This window comes from Indicator indicator, chromosome 1 (genome assembly GCF_027791375.1).
Source record: "Indicator indicator isolate 239-I01 chromosome 1, UM_Iind_1.1, whole genome shotgun sequence".
Classification (NCBI taxonomy): domain Eukaryota; kingdom Metazoa; phylum Chordata; class Aves; order Piciformes; family Indicatoridae; genus Indicator; species Indicator indicator.
This window is the reverse complement of record NC_072010.1, coordinates 3,146,833-3,168,170: the sequence shown is the minus strand read 5'-3', so window position 1 is coordinate 3,168,170 and position 21,338 is coordinate 3,146,833. Positions and strand designations below refer to the sequence as shown.

At 48.5% G+C, this 21,338-nt stretch overlaps 1 protein-coding gene across 2 annotated transcripts in view; it reads right to left on the bottom strand.

Annotated features, from left to right (window-relative positions):
* The window catches only part of MYO7A (myosin VIIA), a 101,402-nt gene that overhangs the window by 30,877 nt on the left and 49,187 nt on the right, over nt 1-21,338 (bottom strand). For both annotated transcript variants that reach the window (XM_054387957.1, XM_054387965.1), the window contains exons 19-28: nt 19,214-19,432; nt 18,676-18,783; nt 17,891-18,100; nt 17,159-17,362; nt 15,489-15,665; nt 11,141-11,230; nt 9,747-9,874; nt 7,456-7,582; nt 1,262-1,381; nt 91-264 (exon numbers count right to left, since the gene is read on the bottom strand). In XM_054387957.1, coding sequence (XP_054243932.1) covers nt 91-264; nt 1,262-1,381; nt 7,456-7,582; nt 9,747-9,874; nt 11,141-11,230; nt 15,489-15,665; nt 17,159-17,362; nt 17,891-18,100; nt 18,676-18,783; nt 19,214-19,432 — 1,557 coding nt within the window. The remainder of the gene's footprint in view (nt 1-90; nt 265-1,261; nt 1,382-7,455; nt 7,583-9,746; nt 9,875-11,140; nt 11,231-15,488; nt 15,666-17,158; nt 17,363-17,890; nt 18,101-18,675; nt 18,784-19,213; nt 19,433-21,338) is intronic.

Sequence of the window (21,338 nt, the reverse complement as noted above, 5' to 3'; positions counted from 1 at the left end):
TTGACCTGGCCATTTGCACAGGGTTCTTCTGCCCTCTAGGAGACACGTGGCAGCAAGGAGAGCCAGTCAGGAACAGAACTTAGGACATACCTTGTCAAAAAGTGCAATGTACAGGGAGAAGCCAAATCTGTCCTTCAGGCTGATTTTGTCAGCCAAAGAATTGCAGAGCTCCTTAGCGGTTGTGGCAGAGTCGGTCAGCAGCGTTTTCGTGGTCCCATCCATAAATGTGACAGGCAACATGATTGGTTTCTTGGACTTGGTTGCCTAATGGATTAAAGTCAAACTTTGTAGGAGCACATCTGTTTCAATCCCATCAAGATTCTTTACCTACCTACTCTTCCACCCAGCTGTGGTAACTGTTTTCTAATTCCTGACCCCACTGACTGTTTGCTTCTCAATGCTATCTTCAACATGCTTTGAATGTACTTAGAATCACAGAATGGTTTGGGTTGGAAAGGACCCCCAAGGTCATCCATCTAGTCCAACCCCCCCTGCAGTAAGCAAGGACATCCTCTACTTGATTAGGTTGCTCAGAGCCTTGTTGAGCCTGACCTTGAATCCCCCTCAGGGCTGGGGCCTCAACTGCCTCCCTGGGCAACCTGTTCCAGTGTTCTACCACCACTGTGGTGCAGGATTTGTTCCTACTATCCAGTCTGAATTTAGTCTTCTCTCATTTAAATTCTCAGCAGGATAATGCATGGTCAGCTGCTGGAAGCACCCTGAAGTCCCACATTTTACCTTTAATATGCACAGTCATCAAAGTGCTTAACCCAATAAATCCAAGGATGCCTGGGAATGCTCCTGGGCACCAGAGCACAGCTATCTGTGCAAGGAAAGCAGCATGGAAAATGAGCAATTATTGAACAAACTGTGCCTGTTCCAGCTACAGCTATCTCCCAACAGGCCCCAGGGACCATTCTCAGCAGGAAGCTTGCCTGCAGCAACCTTCATCTGGAAGGCAGTTTCCTAGCATACATGGGAGCTTGCTCTCTGCCAGCTGGCTTCAATGCCTGAGAGCACTCCTGAGGACATTTAATTTACGAGTATTGATGCAGGGAAAGGGATTGATCTTCAGCATACTCTGGAGCAAAGCCAGGGGTGCAGGGGGAGTACAGTGTCTTGGAAATACCTGTACATTTTTGAGAGAAATAAGCATTTTGTCACCCTGATTTCTGTCTTTACACACACTTGGTTCCCAGGATAGTGAAAAGCTCAAACCCTGAGCCCCAGCTGCCTGGGGAGGGTATGGAGGAACTCATACCTGCAGCTCAAGCCAGCTGGGTGGCTGTGTCCTGGTCCCATTGGCAAACGTCCTCCGCAGCCTCTCTTCACAATAGGGAGCATAACCTGGGGGACCTCCATTGATGAAGTTCCTTAGATACTGTTGGCAGCAGGAAATACACTGGTTAGACCATCAGCTCTAGAGGTCAAGCCTTTGCAAAGGTTAAGGAACAATGTTCGACTGAAAAAAAACCCTCTGAGACTAATGAAGGTCGTAGAATCAGTAGGGCTTGAAAAGACCTCTAAGATCATCAAGTCCAACTGTCAAGCCACCACCCCCATGTCCACCAAGCCATGTCCTGAAGTGATATGCTCAGGATGTTCCTACATTGCAGATGTGGTTCTTAGGGACATGGTTTAGAAGTGGTACTTGGTAGCATTAGGTTAATGGTTGGTCTCAATGATCTTAAAGGTCTTTTCCAACCTAAACAATTCTATGATTACATTGCTGGAAGCTGAGAGAGAGTAGGAGACCCTGCACCCCTGTCTTGTTCATAGAATCACAGAACGCCAAGTTGGAAGGGACCCCAAGGGTCATCTGGTCCAACCACTCTAGGTAACAGTAGAGTTGAAATGAGATGGCCCAGCACCCTGAGTCTTAAAACTGTCCAATGTAGGGGAATCTACTGCTTCCCTTGGGAGATAATTCCAATCCCCAACTCTTCTCATGGTGATAATTTTTATTCTGAAGCCCAAAAGGAATCTCTCCAGCAATAACTTGTACCCATCAGACCCTTGTCTTTTCCATGTGACCCCTTGTAAAAAGGGAGTCTCCATCCTCATGGCAGCTTCCCTTTCTGTACTGGTGCATGGTGATAAGTTCTCCCCTAAGGTTTATCCTCTCAAGGCTGAACAAACCCAGTTCTCAAAGCCTTTCTATGTTCTTATGCTGTGCATTTCTGGCCTGGGTGGAGGTAGGATAGCAGCCTAGAAAGTTCTTTTTATCCAAGCTGTTGCAGCAGCTTTTTCTATTCCAGCTAAAGCTGCTGCTGCTTCCTATCTCTGTATTTTAAAGATGTGTTATAAAATATTACTGAGCTTTGGCCACAATGATGGGAGTGAATAAGTCCTATAAGCAATGATCATGAGGAACATAAGCAAATGTCACTCAAAACACTTAGCGACAAAAAATTTTTCACTATGGCATTCACAGAATCACAGAACATTAGAGGTTGGAAGGGAACTCAAGAGATCGTTGAGTCCAACCTCCCTGCCAGAGCAGGATCACCTAGGGTAGTCCACACAGGAATGCATCCAGGTGGGTTTGGAAAGCCTCCAGAGAAGGAGAGGCCACAACCTGTCTGAGCAGCCTGTTCCAGGGCTCTGTCACCCTCACTGGAAAGAAGTTTCTCCTCATGCTGGGATGAAACCTTCTATGTTTTAGTTTGAACCCATTGTTCCTTGGCTTACTACTGTGCACCACTGAAAAGAGCCTGACCCCCTCCACTGGACACCCACCCCTCACATATTGATAGACATTGATCAGATCCCTTCTCAGTCTTCTCACACTGTAACACCAGACTAAACAGCCCCAGGGCTCTCAGTCTCTCTTCAGAGGGGAGATGCTCAAGTCCCCTAATCATCCTTCTGGCTCTCCATTGGATTCTCTCCATCAGGTCTCTGTCTCTCTTGAACTGGGAAGCCCAAAACTGAACACAGTGTTGCAGTTGTGGTATCACTAGGACAGAGTAGAGGGGGAGAAGAACCTCCCTAGACCTGCTGGCCACAGTTTTCTTGATGCACCCCAGGCTCTCTTGGCCACATTGCTGTTTCTCTAGTCAGAGTTTAAATTGCATTTCAGTCTCTAACCCTAACCATCACAAGAAGACCCTAAACCAAACTTTGAAGCACTTCACCATACCTTAAAATGCATTATTGTAGAGAAAATGGAACCTTCCATGATATGAAAGATAAACCACTTTAAAAATATTATGTAAATGTCTTGGCCAAAAAGGTAGCTAAGACTAACAGTTTTATAAAGCATATCTTTTAGAGAGAGACTTAGAATCACAGAATTGTTCTGGTTGGAAAAGACTTCTAAGATCATCAAGTCTAACTATCAGCCTAGCATCACCATTGCCATTAAACTGTGTCCCACAGTGCCACGTTCACATATTTCCTGAAGACCTTCAGGGATGGTGACTCTATTTTATAGGTAGATAAAAAGTTCTCTAAATGACAACACACAGCTGTTCCTTCCTGCTTGGAAGGCCTGGAGAAGAGCAGAATGAGAGGGGATCTTCTCAATGATTATCAATGCCTAAAGGGTGGGTGGGAAGAGAACGGGGCCAGACTCTTGTCAGTGGTGCTCAGTGACAGGACAATGGGAAAGGGGCACAAAGTGGAACACAGGAGGTGCCATGTGAATGTAAGGAAAATCCTCTTTCTTGTGAGGGTGCTAGAGCATGGGACCAGGCTGCTCAGAGGAGCTGTGGTGTCTCCTTCTCTGGAGAGATTCCAGACCCACCTGGATGCAATCTTGTCAGGTGATGGTGCTTTAGCAGCAGGGATGGACCTGATGATCCCTAGAGGTCTCTTTCAGACCCCACCACTCTGATCCTGTGAGGTAATACAGCCTGCTTATATGTACAGCAGCTATAGCAAATGGCTAGAAGCAGCTGGTGCTGTGTAAAAGCACAGCTTTAATGATAATGCTGATAATCAGAAAATAATAGAACTGTCAGGGTTGGAGGGGACCTCAAGAATCATCCAGTTCCGACCTCCCTGCCATGGGCAGGGGCACCTCACACCAGATCAGGTTGCTCAGAGCCACATCCAGCCTGGCCTTAAAAACCTCCAGGGATGAGGCTTCCACCACCTCCCTGGGCAACCAGGGAGGATTCTATTAATCATAGAATCAATAATCATAGATTAATAGAATGGTTTGGGTTGGAAAAGACCTTAAAGGTCATTTAGTTCCAAGTTCCCTGACATGGGCAGAGATGCCTTCCACAAGCTGCTGAAAGGGGTAGTAAATGTCCCCCCCTGCAGACATTTCAGGTCAGGTTGGACAGGGCCCTGAGCAACCTGTTCTAGTTGAAGATAGAATCATAGGATCATAGAATCAACCAGGTTGGAAGAGCCCTCCAAGATCATCCAGTCCAACCTATCACCCAGCCTTATCCAATCAACTAGACAACAAGATGTCCTTGCTCACTGCAGATGGGGTGGACTAAACAACCTTTAAAGATCCCTTCCAACCCAAATTATTCTATGATTCAATAATTCTATGCTTCTATCTCTGAGTCTCCAGAGATACTCAGTAATTTATACAATCACATAATCACAGAATGGATTGGGGTGGAAAGGACCTTAAAGATCATCTAGTTCCAACACCCCTGGTATTGGAAGGGACACCTCCCACTAGCCCAGGTTGCTCAAGGCCCCATCCTACTTGGCCCTGAACACCTCCAGGGAGGAGACATCCACAACCTCTCTGTGCAACCTGTTCCAATATCTCCCCACCCTCTCTGTAAAGAATCTCTAATTTCCAGTCTAAATCTCCCCTCTTCCAGCTTCAATCCATTGCCCCTTGCCTATCACTACAAGCCCTTGCAAGAAGCCCCTTCCCAGCTTTCTTTGTAGGACCCCTTTAGCTATTGGAAGGCTGCTATAAGGTTTCCCCAGAACTTTCTCTTCTCCTGGCTGAACAGCCCCATCTCTCTCAGCCTGTCCCCATTGGGGAGGTTCTTCAACCTTCTGATCGTCATTGTGACCTCCTCTGGACCTGCTCCAGCAGCTCCATGACCCTCTTGTGTTGGGGGCACCAGTCCTGGATGTAGTACTGCTGCTGGGGTCTCATGAGAGCAGAGCAGAGGGGCAGAGTCACTTCCCTCATCCTGCTGCTCACGTTTCTTTTGCTGCAGCCCAGGACATGGTTGCCCTCTGGGCTGCCAGAGATCATTTCTGGCTCATGTTGAGATTTTCATCAACCTACACCCCCAAGCCCTTCTCCTCAAGCCTGCTCTTATTTCCAAGAAGTGCTTCACTCACTTAAAAGCCCTTCTGCTGTTAAAGATTTAAAGCCACACAACCTTCTGTGGCACACTTTCTCAGATCTCATTTCCAGACATAATTTAATTTTCTGCCACTCTGCCAGTGATTTATCTGCTTTATTAGATTTCATGCTGGCAAGGCCTGGGGATGAAGGAGGGACTTCTATTCCTGGCTTCAGCACTTTCAGTGCTGAGGACTCAGGACTTGATCTGATATCTATAGAAATTAATGGAACATCGTTATCTCCAGCAGGCTTGGGAACAGATCCAGGCTCTGACATTCAAAGATATGAGGAGGGACAAAGTGTGTAACTCATTTGGAGGGTAAACTCTTCAAACTTTGCGCAGAAAAAAAAGAAAATCCTTAAGAACAGTCTGGTTTTCAAAACTGACAGCCACTTAGCATCTCCCACAGACCAGTCCTGGTGATCCCCAGAGCTTCTGAAGATATATTACACAGAGTCATAGAATCACCTAGGTTGGAAGGCACCTCTAAGGTCATCTAGTCCAACCCCCCCATGCAGTCAGCAGGAATATCCTCCACTAGATCAGGCTGACCAGAGTCTCCCCATCAAGCCTCACCTTGACTATCTCCAGGCATGGGGCCTCAACCACCTCTCTGGGCAACCTGTTCCAGTGCTCAACCAGCCTCATTGTAAAAAACTTCTTCCTAACATCCAAACTAAATCTCTTCTCTAATTTCAAACCATTGCCCCTCATCCTATCACTGCAGGCCTTCATAAACAGTCCCTCTCCAGCCTTCTTGTACCCCCTTCAGACACTGTAAGGTGGTGATTAGGTCTCCATCACTCACCTGGCTGTTGAGAGTTGACACACGGTGGGGAAAGTTGTAGCATGCAGAAATCAATTATGCAAACCTATTTCCAGGGACATTAAACCCTTCTCTTTCTATGTGCAATTGTTGCTACGAAGTTGTCTTTAAAGTTAGCTGTGTAGTACTACTGCTTCTCTGTTTAGTTAGAGTCCATGCCTGAGGTCATACTGCCCAAGCCAGTAGAATCATAGAATCAGTCAGAGTTGGAAGGGACCACAAGGATCATCATGCCATGGCCAGGGACACCTCACACTACATCAGGCTGCCCAGAGCCTCATCCAGCCTGGCTGCAAACACCTCCAGGGATGGGGCCTCAACCACTTCCCTGCACAACCCATTCCAGGCTATCACCACTCTCATGGGGAAGAACTTCTTCCTCATGTCCAGCCTGAATCTCCCCACTTCCAGCTTTATTCCATTCCCCCTAGTCCTGTCACTACCTGAGATCCTAAAAAGTCCCTCCCCAGCTTTCTTGGAGCCCCCTTCAGATACTGGAAGGCCACAAGAAGGTCACCTCAGAGCCTTCTTTTCTCCAGACTGAACAGCCCCAACTCTCTCAGTCTGTCCTCATAGGAGAGGTGCTCCAGCCCTCTGCTCATCCTGGTGGCCCTTCTCTGCACACCTTCCAGCATGTCCATATCCCTCTTGGAATAGAGGCTCCAGAACTGGATGCAGTACTCCAGGTGGGGTCTCAGCAGAGCTGAGCAGAGGGGGAGAATCACCTCCCTTGCCCTGCTGGCCACACTTCTCTTGCTGCAGCCCAGGCTCTGGTTGGCTCTCTGGGCTGCAAGTGCACACTACTGGCAAAGAAAAAGACCAGGATTCCCCCAATTGTGAAACCCAAAAGAATGGGGCAGGTTGTTTCATTTTCTCCTATGAGCAGTACCAGAAGATAAAGTTCCAGGCCAAATAGACATAGCTCTATGGATGGCTGCATGTATACACATTTATATGCATTTCTAGGTAGTATAGAGATAAATTATGCATAATGGAAATATGCCTTCTTTGTTCAATGAAAAGGTGGTGCCATGGCTGGAAAAGAAAGGTGTTAGCAGATAACTGGTTGTGTTCTGCAGATATTTTTTCACCATGAAGAAAAAGTTCTTTCCTGTGAAGGTGTTGGAGCCCTGGACCAGGCTGCCTGGATAGGTTGTGGAGTCTCCTTCTCTGGAGAGATTCTAAACCCACTTGGATACTGGGATCCTGGGCAACCTTCCCTGGGTGACCTTACTTTACAAGGGGGATTGGACTAGATGATCTCCAGAGGTCAATTCCAACCCCTCCATTCTGTGTGTGTGTCTGATTCCGTGTGAATTCATGAGACAAATATCATCTCTGATTTACCTTCACAAACTTCTCAGAAGGAGCAAAACATCCCACGCAGAGGGACATCAGGATCCAACCCCTGGCGTGGCTGCTTTTGGATGGGTTCTGGGTCAGCTGCTTGCAGATTTGACAATAGATTTCATCCCTGCATTAGAAACGACAACAGCATTAGAGTTAACAAGGTGAGGGGTTTCAACACAGAGACAGACCCCATGAAGGACAGGGAACTGCTTGAGAGAACCCAACAAAGGGCCATGAGGATGATGAGGGGACAGGAGCATCTCTCCTATGAAAAGAGGCTGAGAGACCTAGGGCTGTTCAGCCTGGGGAAGGGAAGACTGAGAGGTGATCTCCTCAAAGCTTATCAACATCTAAAGGGTGGAGGTCATGAGGGTGGGACTGGGCTCTTTTTCAGTAGTGGCCAGTGATAGGATGAGGGCCAATGAATACAAACCAGAACACAGGAAGTTTCACTTGAACTTAAAGAGAAACATCTTGACTTTGTGTGTGACTGAGCACTGGACCAGGCTGCCCAGAGGGGTTGTAGAGTCTCCTTCTCTGGAGACTTCAAAACCCAGCTGGATGCATTCCTGTTCAACCTGCTCTAGGTGTAGCTGTATTAGCAGGGAGATTTCTATTAGGTGATCTTCAGAGGTTGCCTTCAACCTGTACCATTCTATGATTCTATGATAGGTAAAGCTTCAATCACAAGGGTGTTAATTTAACTGCCCTAATGATGGTCACCCTGGTCATTGTAGTGTGTCTGAAATACTATCCATCACCAGTCCTGTAACATCTACTGAGTCTTCCCTGTGCTTCAGCTGAGACTTCCTACTGACACTGCTTAGAGAGGATGGAAATAGAATTATAGAATGGTCTATGTAAATATATTGACAGGTATCTTAATATGGGATTTAATGTCCAGTTTTGACTTAAACCATAACCCTCTATGTGCAAAATGAGGAATAACTACTCCATTGTCTGCATGGGAGGCAACAAAATTGTTAGCTAACCTCTTACACTGAAAAACCCCCATGGGACAGCCAATGGGACACTAGCAGGTCTGCCTTCAGAGAAGGCTTTTTGACACAAAAGTTTCATGTTGAACTTGAAGGATAAAAGAAATCTTTGAGTCCCCCTGCATGGTTTTTCCAGCAGGTCTAATATGAACAGTAAGGAACACAGAGTCTCAGAATCAGAGTCATGCAGGGTGGAAAAGACCCTTAAGATGAAACACAGAATCACAGAATCAACCAGGTTGGAGAAGACCTCAGAGATCCTCAAGTCCAACCTATTATCTAATCCCAACACCTCCTGACAACTAAACCATGGCTCCAAGTGCCACATCCAATCTTTTTTTGAACACCTCCAGGGATGGTGACTCCACCACCTCCCTGGGCAGCACATTCCAAAGGCCAATTTTTCTGTGAAGAACTTTCTCCTTACTTCGAGCCTAAACTTCCCCTGGCACAGCTTGAGACTCTTGTCCTGTCACTGGTTGCCTGGGAGAAGAGACCAACCCCCACTTAGCTGCAACCTCCTTTCAGGTAGTTGTAGAGAGCAATGAGGTCTCCCCTGAGCCTCCTCTTCTCCAAGCTAAACACCCCCAGCTCCCTCAGCCTCTCCTCATAGTGCTTGTGCTCCAGACCTCTCCCCAGCCTCATTGTCCTTCTCCGGACATGTTCAAGTGTCTCAATGTCCTTCTTAAATTGAGGAGCCCAGAACTGGACACAGTACTCAAGGTGTAGTCTAACCAGTGCTGAGCACAGGGCAGAATGACTTCCCTGTTCCTGCTGGCCACACTATTCCTGATGCAGGCCAGGATGCCATTGGCCTTCTTGGCCACCTGGGCACACTGCTGGCTCATGTTCAACCTACTGTCAACCAGTACCCCCAGGTCCCTTTCTGCCTGGCTGCTCTCCAGCCACTCTGTCCCCAGCATGTAGTGCTGCTTGGAGTGGTTGTGGACAAAGTGCAGAACCTGGCACTTGGACTTGTTGAAAGCCATCATGTTGGACTCTGCCCATCTGTCCAGCCTGGCAAAGTCCCTCCTACCCTCCAACAGATTGACACCTGCTCCCAACTTCGTGTCATCTGCAAACTTACTAATGGTGGACTCTATCTCCTCATCCAGATCATCAATAAAGATGTTAAACACAATCCATCCCATATTACCCAACACAACCAGAAAAACGATGTGAGAGCTTTGTAAAGCTAAACACAACAACAAAATCATTTGGACAAAGTGCATCTGAAGGAGCAAGGAGTGAAAAGAATGGCATGTTTGTGCCTTTGTCTTGATTTCTAACCTTAAGGCTGGCCTGAGGATGCCATTACCAATAATGAAATGGAGCTTCTCCAGGTTGGAGGTGGGTCGGTCCTCAAGCATGCTGTTACCCTGGAGCGTGGACTCACCATCATGAAGTCTCTTTGTTACCTGCCAACCAGACACATTGCTCTCTTTCAGTACAGTCAGTTACTATGCCTCCCCTCCCCCCACCCCATCCCCATCCCAAATGTGTGGTGTTCCCTCTGGAGGACTCCTTCACCAGCCAGGAAGGCTCTCAGAAGTTCGTCAGTCTATCACTTTATCAGTGATGGGAGGGTGTGGTTTTGTTGGCATTAATCACATAGGGGTGAAGATGGAAATGGTCTTATTTAGTGCTTGGTCTTTGCCCAGGATTTCTACCACAACACTCCAGTATCCCAGCTCCAAGGGGATCTTGCAGCTGGGAGAAGGCCATCAAGGCTCTCTGGAATAACCTCAGCTTATTGCCAAGGGGGACCTGTCCCTTTAATTCAGTCATATTAAAAAAAAAAATCATTCAAACACTGCCAAGGTGGACCCACTCCCCATGCTAATGATGCAGCCAAAAGCACATAAGCATGGTGCTGCTGGTGAAAGCTGAGATGGCATTTGTCCACCTACCAGCCCTCTGTCTCAGCAAGTCAACCCAGTCTCCATTTAGAGCCAGTGGAGAAAGATGGCCATTTCTAGAGTGCATTCACAACCACATTAAGGTAAGCTGAACTGAGCTCTGTTTCCCCTCACTGATCCCAAGGGGAAGGAGGGTGACTATCTCAGAGAACAATCAGATAGCTACAGCCAGGTGAAGTGGTTGCCAGCTCTCAAAGTGGGTGTGGCAGTGTGTAAAAGACGACTGAATCCATGTCTTTTGCTTGCTTTCATCCCTTCCCCCCCAACAAAAAGATGTATTGCTCTTCACTATTTCAAGATGAGATTTTCAAAAGCTCTCAGCTGCTCCTGTGGGCAGTTTTGCCTCTGGCACTGGAAAGGAGCAGAAGATGGGTGAGGGCGTTTGAAGACCCCACCTCTGCTACCTGTGCCACAGCAGAGGGCAGGAAACTAAAAGCAGGGACAACATTCAGACCATCACAGAGTGGTGAGAGGTATCAGCAGCTGGATGGAGGGCTGTGATAGAGGGGAGGGAAGGTGCTGGATGGATGAAGAACGGGAGCCGAGGGGAGGCTGGTGCGAGGTGCAGAATGACTCAAGGAGACACGGGAAGCCAACCTTTCCCCTTAAACACTCCTTAAATCTTTCAGGCAGAGAGACAGGTAGCGCCAAACCCAGAGCAGGGCTGGTTCTATGTTGTCTAGGGAAAAGCAGAAGAGAGTCAGAGAGGGCTGCGGACAGTCCAACGGCACTTGCGCTGCCAGGCGGCCAAGCGTCTCCCCTCACCTCCTCTGTCAGTTTGGATTTCTTCTTGAGAGTTAAGGAGACCAGTTTGTGCCGCACACTGTTCTTCTTGTGCCCATCAATCTGAGGACTCTGCAAAGCAAGAGGCATGGGTGGAATGCTATGAGACACAGCCCTGCGAGTTTGGAGCTCCCCCTGCCTTCCCTGGGCTCCTGCCAAAGATCATCCTGAGCACACAGTGAGATGTTTCAGAGAGTGGAGGGAACCAGAAGTGTGGACCCACATTCCCATGCCCCCAGTGTGATGGTTTTAAGACTGTCTTTTAAATTATTTTTTTCACAAAGATCAAACAGAGAAAGTGAAAGAATGTAAATAAGTCACTGTTGGGTGTAAGAAAGCAAAATAATGATTATTCTAAACACTTGCATTGGAGAGGTAGAAATGTTTAAGAATCTCTGCTCAAAACAAGGTTGGGGAGTTTGGGCAGTCTGGGACTTGGCTTGCTTGCTGGGCTTCTGTCTGCTCTTTCTTCTTTTCTGGCTGAAGACAACACACTGACCTTGACAAGCTAACAGCCTCTCTGCTTCTTGACTCTCTGCCTTCTGCCAGGGGAATCTGGGGGGATTCCTTATGGCTAGGGGGGAGGCCCCTTGGGGGAAGCAAAGGGTCCTTGGTTGTGCTTTTCTGTTGATTGTACATACTTGTAAATGTTGTGAATTTTGTATATTTGTACATATTCATTGCATCTCATCATAGATTGTACTTTTGCTTGTAAATACAGCTTTCATTTGCTTCCAGACTGAGCTAGCCCGGTTATTGTCAGTGTGGGATAGGGATTTCAGCTCTCACACTGTTACACCCAGTAACCCAGTTTTGGCTCTACGTTTTGTAGATGCTTCCTAATCAATGAGCTTCCCTCAGGTTGAAATTACCCATTGAGGATGTCTGCGAAAGAGTTACAGAATCATAGAATCATTTTGGTTGGAAAAGACCTTTAAGATCATTGAGTCCAACCATTCTCCAACTCTACCAAGTCTGGTGCTAAACCATGGCCCTCAACACCACATTTCTGCATCTTTTAAACACCTCCAGGGATGAGGATTCAACCACCTCCCAGGGCAGCCTGTTCTAGTGTTTGAGAACCCTTTCAGTGAAGAAAGTTCTTCTAATACATAACCTAAATCTCTCCTGGTGCAACCTGAGGTCTGTTTCCTTTTGTCCTATCACTCATTAGTAGGGAGAAGAGACCAACATCTACCTCACTACAACCTCCTTTCAGGTAGCTCTAGAAAGTGAGAAAGTCTCCCCTCAGCCTCCTTTTCTTCAGGCTAAACAACCCAATTTCCCTCAGCCACTTCTCATTAGACTTGTTCTCCAGACCCTTCACCAGCTTTGCTGCCTTTCTCTAGCCATGCTCTATCTTCAATGTCTGTAGTTAGGGGCCCCAATACTGAACACAGTACTCAAGGTGTGGTCTCATCATCACTGAGTACAGGGGGACCATGCTGAAAACACAGCCTACTCCTACTCAGCCTAGGCCCACCCAGCTCTGCTGTATGCCACTCAGGCTTGTTGCCACATCACAAAGATGTAGACATGAGCAATGCCACTCCAGATGAACCTTTTGCACAGCAGGTTTGTAAACTGGAAGTCACCTAACCAGGGATTAATGGACAGGTAGTTACCTATTATCATTTCACAGAATCACAGGAAACATCCATTTGGAAGAGACCCCAAAGATCATCCAGTCCAACCTTCAACCCAACCCTGAAGGGCCAACAGGGAACCGTGTCCCTAAGCACCAGGTCCACAGGCTGTTTAAACACCTCCAGGGATGGTGACTCTACCACTGCCCTGGGCAGACCATTCCAATGTTTCAGAACTCTCTCTGTGAAGAATTATTTCCTAGCATCCAGCCAGAACCTTCCCTGGCACAACTTGAAACCATTTCCTTTAGTCCTGTCGTTTGTCACCAAGGAAAAGAGGCTGCCCCTTCTCTCTCCAACCTCCCTTCAGGTAGTTGTAGAGAGCAATGAGGTCTCCCCTCAGCCTCTTCTTCTCCAGACTGAATACCCTCAGCTCCCTCAGATGCTCCTCATAGGCCATGTGCTCCAGGCCCTCTCCAGCCTCGTTTCCCATCTCTGAACACATTCCAGCACCTCTATGCCTTTCTTGCAGTGAGTGCCCCACAACTGAATACAGTACTTGCGGTGTGGCCTCACCAATGCTGAGCACAGGAGGATGATCACTATTGCTGCTGGCCAGAGTGTTTCTAATCCAAGCCAGGATGCCACTGGCTTTCTTGGCCACCTGGGCACTGCTGATGCTGACTCATATTTAATCAACAATCAACCAGAACCCCCATGTCCCTCTCTGAGTTGCAGCTTTCCAATCACACATGCCCAAGCCTGTAGCTACTATGGGGTTGTTGTGACCTAGCTGGAGGACCTGGCACTTGGCCTTGACAATTAGCCTTCAGCACCATTAACTAGTTCTGTGATCTACTGCAGTTTCACAGAATCACAGAATATATTGGGCTGGAAGAGACCTTCAGGATCATCTAGTTCAACCTTCAATCCAGCACTGCAAGGTCAACACCAAACCATGTTCTTAAGTGGCAGGTCCACATGGCATTTAAACACCTCCAGGGATGGCAACTCCACCACTGCCCTGGGCAGACCATTCCAAACCCTTTAACGGAAGAATTATTTCCTAATATCCAGCTTGAACCTCCTTTGGTGCATCTTCTAACTGTTTTCCTCTAGTCCTGTTGCTTGCCACCAAGGAGAAGAGGCTGTTCCCTTCTTCACTGCAACCTCCTTTGAGGGAGTTGTAGAGAGTGATGTCTCCCCTCAGCTCTTCTGAACAACCCCAGCTGTTGGCCTTCTTATTTTACACCAATGTTGTGCCAGCCATCAAAACAGCATGGGCAATTTTTTGAGTCAGTGAACCTCTCCACAATTAAACAGCTTTGAAAACACTGTGATTTTACACCAGAGTCCTGTAGCTGTGATGGTTTAGATCCATTATAAAGCCAAGTTTGTAATCTAAAACTGGATTTGTGTCTCATTATGCTCAGGGTCAGCTCAGACATCTTTCTGCACTGCTGTGCACTCTGTAGAGCAGACAGAAGTGACAACTTCAGTTTTTCTTCTCTTCTGTACTATCTGATGTCTCAGTTGGCCAAAATAAGCCTTTTTTCTTTTTGTAATAAACAAGTAAGCAGTGATGGGTAGAAGGAATGCAAGGTTACTCTTGGTGTCTGTTTTTACAGAGCTACAATCCAGATGAGGCTATTCCCCAGGTAATTCACTCTAAGTGCTGAATGGTACCATTCAGCATTTGTTAATCTACATCTGCAGATGAGAAAGAGCCTGGTCCAGAAATGCTGCAGAAAATTTCTTGAAATCACAAGATTGTCACCTAGAAAATCCCAATACCAGATAATATTTTGCCCTATTGAATAACTGCCAAAGAGAGGAAAGCATATCAGTGCTATGGACAGAGATTTATCCAGAGCAATGTCTTGTCTAGGGGAAGTTCATAGATTCATAGAATATCAGGTTGGAAGGGACCTTAAGGGTCACCAAGTCCAACCTTTCAGGGTAAGAATATAGTTTAAATGAGGTGGCCCAGCACCCTGTCAAGCTGGGCCTTGAAACTGTCTAGTGTAGGAGTCCTAGGATGAAGTCCTCCAGTGACATCCCACAATGCACTAAGGATGCAATAGGGATTTTTCTGGGATTGCCACAGTTTAATCCCCTTGTAACTCTTTACTTCCTGCTCCAAGATTAAGGACACATCTTTAATTTAGTCTCCTCTGACCTAGGGCAGATCAAAAAGAAATCCCCAAAGGAGAGACTGAGGACACAGGGACTGCATTTCCCCTCAGTATTTCTGCCCTAGAAGGAGGAGGAGAGACATCAAAGCCCCATGAGAGATAGCAGGGGGACCTTTCTTACTGTATTGCTGGGGGACATTCAGTTCACTGAATCACACAGAACATTCAGGTTGGAAAAGACCCTCAGGATCACCAAATCCAACCCAGAACCCTACTCTATAAGATTCACTCCTAAAACATATCCCCAAGAACCACTTCCAAACAACCTTCAAACACATCCAGGGTTGGTGACTCAACCACTTCCCTGCCCAGCACATTCCCATACCTGACCACCCTTTCTGTGAAAAATCTTTTCCTAATGTCCAGTATAAGTTAAACCTGTGAAGAAGAAGTGATCAACACCTGATCCATTCTCCCTTTTTAGCATAATTCCAAAGAAAGAAAGTTGACAAATAGACTCCTGCAGCAACCCCATGAGGGAATTCCTCCCCACACATTTCCATATCCAAAACCCAACGACAGCAACTCTTCTACAGTCACATCAGTTACCTCTCCTTCTCCCTGCAGAGCCTGTAGTTCTTTCTTATAGGTCTTTTTGCCAAGAGTTTCATAGATTTTTGTCATCACTGGTATCTTCTCACCACCATCACTCATGGCTGTGTGGTATTTCGGCTCAGGGAGGTCTCCCATGAAACGGAGGATGGTGATCCACACAGCAAGTGCTGCCTGTTTGGAAGGAGAGATTAACTCTGTTAGCTTGCACAAGGGGAGTGGAGGGGATGGTCCAGTCATGCTGAATCCACCAGGATCATCACCGTGGGCTCTCTGCACATCTGCAGGAGATAAAACACTTTCCCACACCACACATAACAGCTTTGCCTGCAGCACACGTCCCATCTGAGCAAGCCAGGCAGGCTGGTGGCTGGGACCCCAAAGTCAGGCCTTCATGAGTGTGTTTGTGGAGCCTACAAGGAGTTTATTCTTTGCTAGGAGATGTCAACCTTATAGACAGCCAGTGACTGGCAACTCCTAACCTGCTGCAGAGGAAAAGGAGAACAACAGTGTAGGCAAGCTCATCACCAGTGTAATGCTTGTTACCACAGAATTGTGGAATCATAGAATGATAAAATACTTTGGGTTCAAAAGAACCTTTAAAGGTCATCTAGTTCAAACATCCTGTAGTGAGCAGGGACATCTTCAACTACAGCAGGTTGCTCACGACCCTGTCCAAACTGACCTGGAATGTTTCCAGGGATGGGGCATCTACTACCTCTCTGGGCAACCTGCACCAGTGTTTCGCTGCCCATAGTGTAAAAAAAGTCTTCCTTTCATCTGGTCTAAGTCTCCCCTCCTTTAGTTTAAAACCATCCCCTCTTGTCCTATCACAACAAGACCTGCTGAAAAGTCTGTCCCCATCTTTTTTACAGCCCCCTTTAAGTACTGAAAGACCACAATAAGATCTCCCTAGAGCCTTCTCTTCTCCAGACTGAACAACCTCAGCTCTCTCAGCCTGTCCTCACAGCGGAGGAGTTCCAGCCCTCTGGCCATTTTTGTGGCCCTTTTCTAGACCTGCTCCAACAGGTCCATGTCTTTCTGATGCTGAGTACCCCACAGAGCTGGACCCAGCACTACAGGTGCTCTTGCCAGAATGGAGCAAAGGGGCAGAATTGCCTCCCTTGACCTGCTGCCCATGTTACTTTGGATGCAGCCCAGGACACAGTTGGCTCCTGAGCTGTGAAAGCACATTGCTTGTTCACGTCCAGCTTGTCATCCACCATTAGAATCATGTAGGTTCAGTACAGTTTTTGTCCTGCTGGCTACAGGACAAGCATTTACCCTGTGCTCCCTCTGCACTGCTGTGTGTTACAAGGTAAGAAGCAACTTTTCCAGCTGCCAAGTAGCACCTCTCCAAGTGCTACTCACTCAACTATTTTTATTGTCCATGCCCTGAGCCTGGAGCACTTCATTAAGTGTCCTAACACCAACATCTGGGTACCACATCCCCCCCTAACACTCTTTGCCTTGCCAGTGCTCAAAGCATGTTGGTGGGACAGAGTCTATTGACACATGTGCAGCAGGTGCAGGCTGTTTCCTCCACCGAACCATGAGCACACCAGGGTATCCCAAAGGGAAAGTGCCAGTGCCCTCTGGCTGAAGGGTTTCACAGGCTTGCTCCAACCCACCCTCCCCTGCTCGAGGTTTTTCAGGCCCTGCCTCACCAACTGGTCTCCTTCATCTTCATGGTACAAGAGAGGCTGCTTGAGAGGCCGGCGGATGTAGGTGTGTGTCGTTGTGCCCTGGAAATATGTTGCAGCAAACTTGGCAAATTTGTACTCTGAGAGATCTTCTTCCTCTTCCTCAGGGAGAGGCAGTGCTGCATCAAGGTCCTCTTCCTCCAGCTCCTTCTGGGCTCGCTCAAGATCCTGGTGGAGAAGGATGTGCCAGGTGCTCAGCGTGGCTTTGGATAGTGAACTACCCTTTCCTTTTGGACTTTTCTGTCCATCTGATTTCCCACCCCAGAAGGAACTGTGGTCTGGAGGGAAACCCATGAAATAGAGCTCTGGAGCTCATGAAATTCCCAAGTCCTGAAGGACATGTCTGTCCCCAGGAATGTCCTCCAAGCAGTATGAGAGGCAACAAGCATGGCCCTACTCCTATCTTGTGTGGGAAAAGGGTGCCCAAGAGCTAAATGCTTTGAGCTGTGATAAATCACAAAGGAAAATATCTCAAAGGACACAGGTTCTTAGTGACCTTATAGTGATACAGCTCTCCTCCATTCGGTAGCCCCAGAGAACACCTTCAGACTGCCTGTTTGTGCCCAGCTACATGATGCCAATACTTTAGGGCCATGCAGAATGAAAGAAGCCTTCAGAAGCCACCTTTTAGGTTGTCATACTCTCCTCTGATTCACTAATGTGCTGCTAACACAAAAATGTGTCTGCCTCCAGTACCTCAAAGCCGTTAGGTGCCTGTCCTTCCTGGCCAGGGAGGGAGGAGGTTGTCCCCAGGAACCCAAACATTTTGTCCACCATTTCTGAGTCGTTCACAGGCTCGTTGCGAGCTTTCTCCATTTTCTCTAAGAGCTCTTTCTTCCGCCGTGCTTCCTCCCTCTCCTTCACTTCTCTCTCAGCATCCTCCCGTGCCAGCTGGGCCAGGCGTACCTGCAAGAGGACAAGCACAGTGACTAAGCTGCTCCTTCCAAAGAGCTAAATCCTGCAGGGCTTGGCTTTAGACAGGCAGACTGTGCTTGGGACACTGCACCAGCACCGTGACTTGGAGCAAATCCACACCAGGCTTCAGTCTGCTATCTGCAGAAGGACAAAGCAATCTCATTTCCCCCTTCCTTAATGCCCATTGAGTGGGTTTGGTCCATGCACTGACCTTATCTTTGTCTTTTGTACGACAGCCATGTATGTGCACACACACACACACACACACACACACACACACACACGCACAGACACACACAGAGTGGCCCAGTTCTCCCTTCAAACTTTATACAATAGCAAAAGCAAGTGAAGAATGGTTGTAATCTCTGGCATTCCTGTGCAGCAGATCAGAAGTTCTGGAGCAGCTTCAAACTTGTTAGAACACAGAGCGCTTTAGTGAATTAAGCACAAACTGCTCAAGCAGGGCAGAAATCCCTCAGACGTTTTTGGCATTCCACCTCAAAAGAGCAAAGGCAGTCCCTGGAAAACAGAGGCAGAGCCCCAGAAAGAGATCAGTCCCTGCATACTTGGTGCTTCTTTTCTGCTTCCTCTTTGGCTTTCTTGGCACTCATCTCCTTTCGGAGTCGTTCCTCTTCCGCCAGCCGAAGTTTCTCTGCTTCCAGGCGTCGATGATACTGGGGGGAACAAACACAAGAGCCCTTCTGAGGAGGCATCTACCTAGGCTTGACATTAACTGCTGCTCTTTAAAAGCCAATTCCGTGAGCTGGGGATGTGGGTTGGTGCACCCTGTCCCTTACCATGGTGGTCAGAGCAGTTTGGGGTGTTGGGATATCACCATCCCTGGTCTACTTGGGGATGGCCCTGTTGACTGCAGGGAGGTCAGACTAAATGACCTTTGGAGGTCCCTTCCAGCCTGCACCACTCTATGATTCTGTGATGGTTCTATGACATTCAAGAACCGTGCAGACATGGCACTTCAGGAAGTGCTTTAATGGCCATGGTGGCGTTGGGTCAACTGTTGGACCAAAAAAAAAAGATTCTGTGTTTGTTTCCCCTCTTCCCACCTCCATTTGCCACAACCAACCTCAGCTCCCTGGTACTTACTTCCCCCCGGAGACGCTTGTAGAGCCTTCTGGCGATCATGCCTCGGGCGTAGGCCTGGACAGTGAGGACAGCCCAGAGGCGGTGGCGGAAAGCCCTGCGGACCAGGTAGCCTCGGCAGCGTGCCTGGAACTCGATGATCCTGCGCCGAGCCATGTGGTACTGCTTGTGCAGCTTGCGGGACCGGTACAGGGCCTGCAGCCTCAGGAAGCCAATCCGCATCTGCAAGAGGGAGCAAGGATGAGAGCAGCTCACAGATGAGAGCACCTCACGGACGACAGCAGCTCACGGATGAGAGCAGCTCACGGATGAGAGCGGCTCACGGATGAGAGCGGCTCACGGATGAGAGCGGCTCACGGATGAGAGCACCTCACGGACGACAGCAGCTCATGGACGAGAACGGCTCACAGATGAGAGCGGCTCACAGATGAGAGTGGCTCACGGATGAGAGTGGCTCACGGATGAGAGCGGCTCACGGACGAGAACGGCTCACAGATGAGAGCGGCTCACGGATGAGAGCGGCTCACGGATGAGAGTGGCTCACGGATGAGAGCGGCTCACAGATGAGAGCATCTCACGGAGCAGCTCATGGACGAGAGCGGCTCACGGATGAGAGCATCTCACGGAGCAGCTCATGGATGAGAACGGCTCACAGATGAGAGTGGCTCACGGATGAGAGCGGCTCACAGATGAGAGTGGCTCACAGATGAGAGCGGCTCACAGATGAGAGCGGCTCACGAACGAGAGCAGCTCACGGAGCATCTCATGGACGAGAGCGGCTCACAGACGAGAGCAGCTCATGGATGAGAGCATCTCACAGATGAGAGCGGCTCACAGATGAGAGTGGCTCATGGAGCAGCTCATGGACGAGAACGGCTCACAGATGAGAGCGGCTCACGGATGAGAGCGGCTCACGGATGAGAGCGGCTCACGGATGAGAGCGGCTCACGGATGAGAGCGGCTCACGGATGAGAGCGGCTCACGGAGCAGCTCATGGATCAGAGCAGCTCACAGATGAGAGCAGCTCATGGATGAGAGCAGCTCACGGATGAGAGCGGCTCATGGATGAGAGCAGCTCACCAGCCAGGGGCTCACCCAGCCTAAGCAGATTGCCAGCACTAATCTCCCAGAGCTAATCTCCTGCTTGCATGCCTGTAAATAAGAGCCACTGAAATCAGGCCCCAACAGGGTTGCAGTCCTCACTATAGGAAGGACATGGACCTGATGGAGAGGGGCCAGAGGAGGGCCATGAAAATGATCAAGGGGTTGGAGCACCTCTGCTATGAGGACAGACTGAGGGAGCTGTGATCATCTAAAGATAGCCACAAAGCTCCAGGGAGACCTAATAGCAGCCTCCCAGTACCTGAAGGGGGCCTACAAGAAGGATGAAGAGAGACTGTGTACAAAGGCCTGCAGTGATAGTGTACTGGTTTGAGGCCAGATAGAACATCTCTTGGCCCGAAAGGGACAAAAGAATGACACACACAAACGGATTGGAGAGTGATGGAGAGTTTAAATGGAAAAGCGATTGGTGAAGCTACAAAAACACTATAAAGCATAGTGGCAAAGAACATCCTAAAGCATACAGAGTCCCTTACACAGTTCCCAGAGGCTTCCAATCCTTCCCTTCTCCCACCTGAGGGTATACCCAAACCCTCAGGGCTCCTTCTTCCCCCCTCCCACTGCTAGGTGAGTCTCAGGCTGGCCAGGTCTGAGACTGCCTCCCCCCCCCCCCCCCATTCTCCTCCTGGCATTAGGCCTAGTCAGGCCTAAGGGGCCTGAGATACTCCCCCACCGTTACCCAATAAGAGAGAGCATCTCCCACAGGGGCAGAGAGGGAAGAAAGAGGCAGAGAATGACTCTGCAGATGGATTTATAGGGCACAGGATTTATGGGTAGCAATACGCCGTTTCCTGTGTCCACCCCTATTGGGTGGGCACCTGGGACACCAGAGACGTATCTCATGTAGCAGTGGCAGGGGGCACCCAGCCTAAACTGCCACAGATAGGATGAAGGCTTCAATGGCTTCAAACTAGAGAAGAGTAGATTTAGATTGGATGTTAGGAACAAGTTCTGCACCGTGAGGGTGTTTGGAACAGGTTGCCCAAGGAGGTGGTTGGGGCCAAGG